The following is a 2,500-nucleotide window of genomic DNA, read 5'->3' as shown; positions in this document are numbered from 1 at the left end:
GTGCAGGGGGATGTTGAGTCTGCCTCCATGGCTGTGTGTGTGTGTGTGTGTGTTAGGGGGAGGTGTAAGGGGAATAGCTGGGCACTGAGGTGATCTCAGTGGGAACACACACACATATCCAGACAGTGAGATAAGACTTCTGGGGAAACGGCAAACAGTGTTAGTTCATCTGAAACATGCACGCCGCATGTCCACACACACACACACACACACACACACACACACACACACACGCCCAAACAGCTTTGCATAAAACAAACAGCTATGCACACACCATATTCTGTAATCTCAGTAGTTCTGTCTGTTACTCACCACACACACACACCCTGGCCCAGAATGGTTTGTTTCAGTTTGACTCGTTTTCTGTGGTGTCACCACTGCACACAGCCTCACTTGTCTAACACACCTGGATGCTTCTAACACACTTACTGTGCAAAAACCTTTGCAGAACTGGTTAACCACATAGTTATTGCTAGTTATATCTCTGTTCCATCTGGTCTTCTGTGTGGGTGGATGGGAGGGTGTGGTTGGTTGTGTGGGTGTGTGTGTGTTACCAGTTCCTTCTTGTTTGTTGTTGACGATCCTGACCTACAGTTGCCCTAACATAAACAGGAAGTTAAAGACCAATGGTCTGGTTGTGTTGACACACTGGGGTAAAAAACAGCTACATCTGCAGATTGATTTCAAAAGAAATTCAGCCATAGTTTACAACAATACACCAATAATGGTGAAACTGTACTGGCTGAAGACTTGTAGCACTCATCATTGAACACACACACACATACTCACACAAGTGAGTTACCACAAACACCTTTCATTTTCCATAGCAAAATATCATATTGTAACAAATGTAACACTAGGAAACAAACAAAGAAACTAGCAAACAGACAAACTAACAAGAGATACATACATCTTACTAACATACAGTATACATACATAACACTAACATATTCTCTCTCTCTCTCTCTCTCTCTCTCTTTCTCTTCCTCCCTCCCTTGTAGTTTCTACAGCTATAAGAGTCTAGAAAGTTCTGTGGCCCCCAACGTGGCCCTGACCCCCCTGCCTGTGCAGAAGGTTGCTCAGGCATCGCCCCTGGCAACCAGCGGGGTAGGTGAGGAGGGGTCGCGCCCCAGGAAGAGGAAGTTGAGCGGAGATGTGCAGTCGACCCCTGACCCTCCAGCCCCTCCTCCCCCCACCTCCTCTGCCTCGGCTGCCGTCAGCCAACCCCCCCAGGAGGAGAAGGCCGACTCGGACGTAGACATCGAGGTGGATAGCCGTGAGGAATGTGAGTCAAACACACACACCCACACACACACACACACAAATGATATCAGCATTGTACACAATCTCATACTCACATATACACAAACATACACAAATACACACATAGAATGGCACACATTAGAAATATGCACAGAAACACACATACAGTGTACACACACACACACACACACACACACATATATACACAAACACACGGGCACACACAGACGCTCATATTAGAAACACCATCGCCCACATTAGAGAGATTACTGAAGATGAGCGTCTAGTGCCTGAGACCGAAGGTTGACCTTAGCTTCAGCTCAGTCCTTATCTATAGTGCCCGTTTCTTACCCAATCAGCATGACAAAGCCTGCCACTGTCAGTCTGTGTGTGTTTGTGTGCGTGTGTGTGTGCGTGTGTGTGTGTATGTGTGTGTATGTTTATGTGAGAGAGAGAATGAGTTGGTAATCTCTTATCTTTACACAAGATAAAGATGGTGTTGAAACATTACAGTAGGATAGCTAGCCTGATTGTGTCTGTCTAAGTATGTGTGTGTGTGTGTGTAGCAGTCTCTGTAGCGCAGCCAGCGCAGACATCAGACATCAAGCATAAGGTGATAACACTTTACCCCCCCTCTCCTCCTCCTCCTCCTCCTCCCTCTTTTCCTCTTCCCCCTCTCAGTCACGTCCTCCCTCTCCTCCCTCTCCTCTCCCTCCTTCACCTCCTCGTGCTCCGCCAAGGACCTCAGCTCGCCTAGCACCCAAGGGCCGGTCTCCACGGTGACCTCGGGATCTCTGGAGGGCTCGGCAGTGGCGACCCCTGCGGGCACGGGGTCAGAGGTCGTGACCCCGGCCCTGGAGTCGGAGCTGGAGACCCTTCGCCAGGCGCTGGACGGAGGACTGGACTGGAAGGAAGCCAAGGAGAAGTTCCTCCACGAGATCAGCAAGATGAGGGTGAAGCAGGAGGAGAGGCTGGGCTCGGCCCTCCAGGCCAAACGCAACCTGCAGCAGGTACACACACACACACACACACACACACACACACACACACACACAATCACACTCACACCACATACACGACCACACGCAAACACGCACATTTTTACAAACTCATTCATGTACTTGTGGTACATAACTATAATTTCAGTGTCCAATTCCTAATTCTGTGTCTATGCATATGTGTGTGTTTGCCTGGTGTGTGTGTGTGTGTGTGGCAGGAGTTGGAGTTCCTGCGCGTG

At 49.1% G+C, this 2,500-nt stretch overlaps 1 protein-coding gene across 1 annotated transcript in view; it reads left to right on the top strand.

Moving 5' to 3' along the window:
* Positions 1-2,500, top strand: part of skia (v-ski avian sarcoma viral oncogene homolog a) — an 80,358-nt gene that overhangs the window by 70,821 nt on the left and 7,037 nt on the right. The window contains exons 4-6 of the mRNA XM_062540539.1: positions 1,002-1,285; positions 1,945-2,273; positions 2,480-2,500. The exon at positions 2,480-2,500 is cut by the window's right edge and continues 210 nt beyond it. Coding sequence (XP_062396523.1) covers positions 1,002-1,285; positions 1,945-2,273; positions 2,480-2,500 — 634 coding nt within the window. The remainder of the gene's footprint in view (positions 1-1,001; positions 1,286-1,944; positions 2,274-2,479) is intronic.

The sequence above is a fragment of the Sardina pilchardus genome, chromosome 7 (assembly GCF_963854185.1).
Source record: "Sardina pilchardus chromosome 7, fSarPil1.1, whole genome shotgun sequence".
In the NCBI taxonomy this organism is placed as follows: domain Eukaryota; kingdom Metazoa; phylum Chordata; class Actinopteri; order Clupeiformes; family Clupeidae; genus Sardina; species Sardina pilchardus.
Note: the sequence above shows the minus strand (reverse complement) of the source record. Positions and strands in the feature narration are given on the sequence as shown.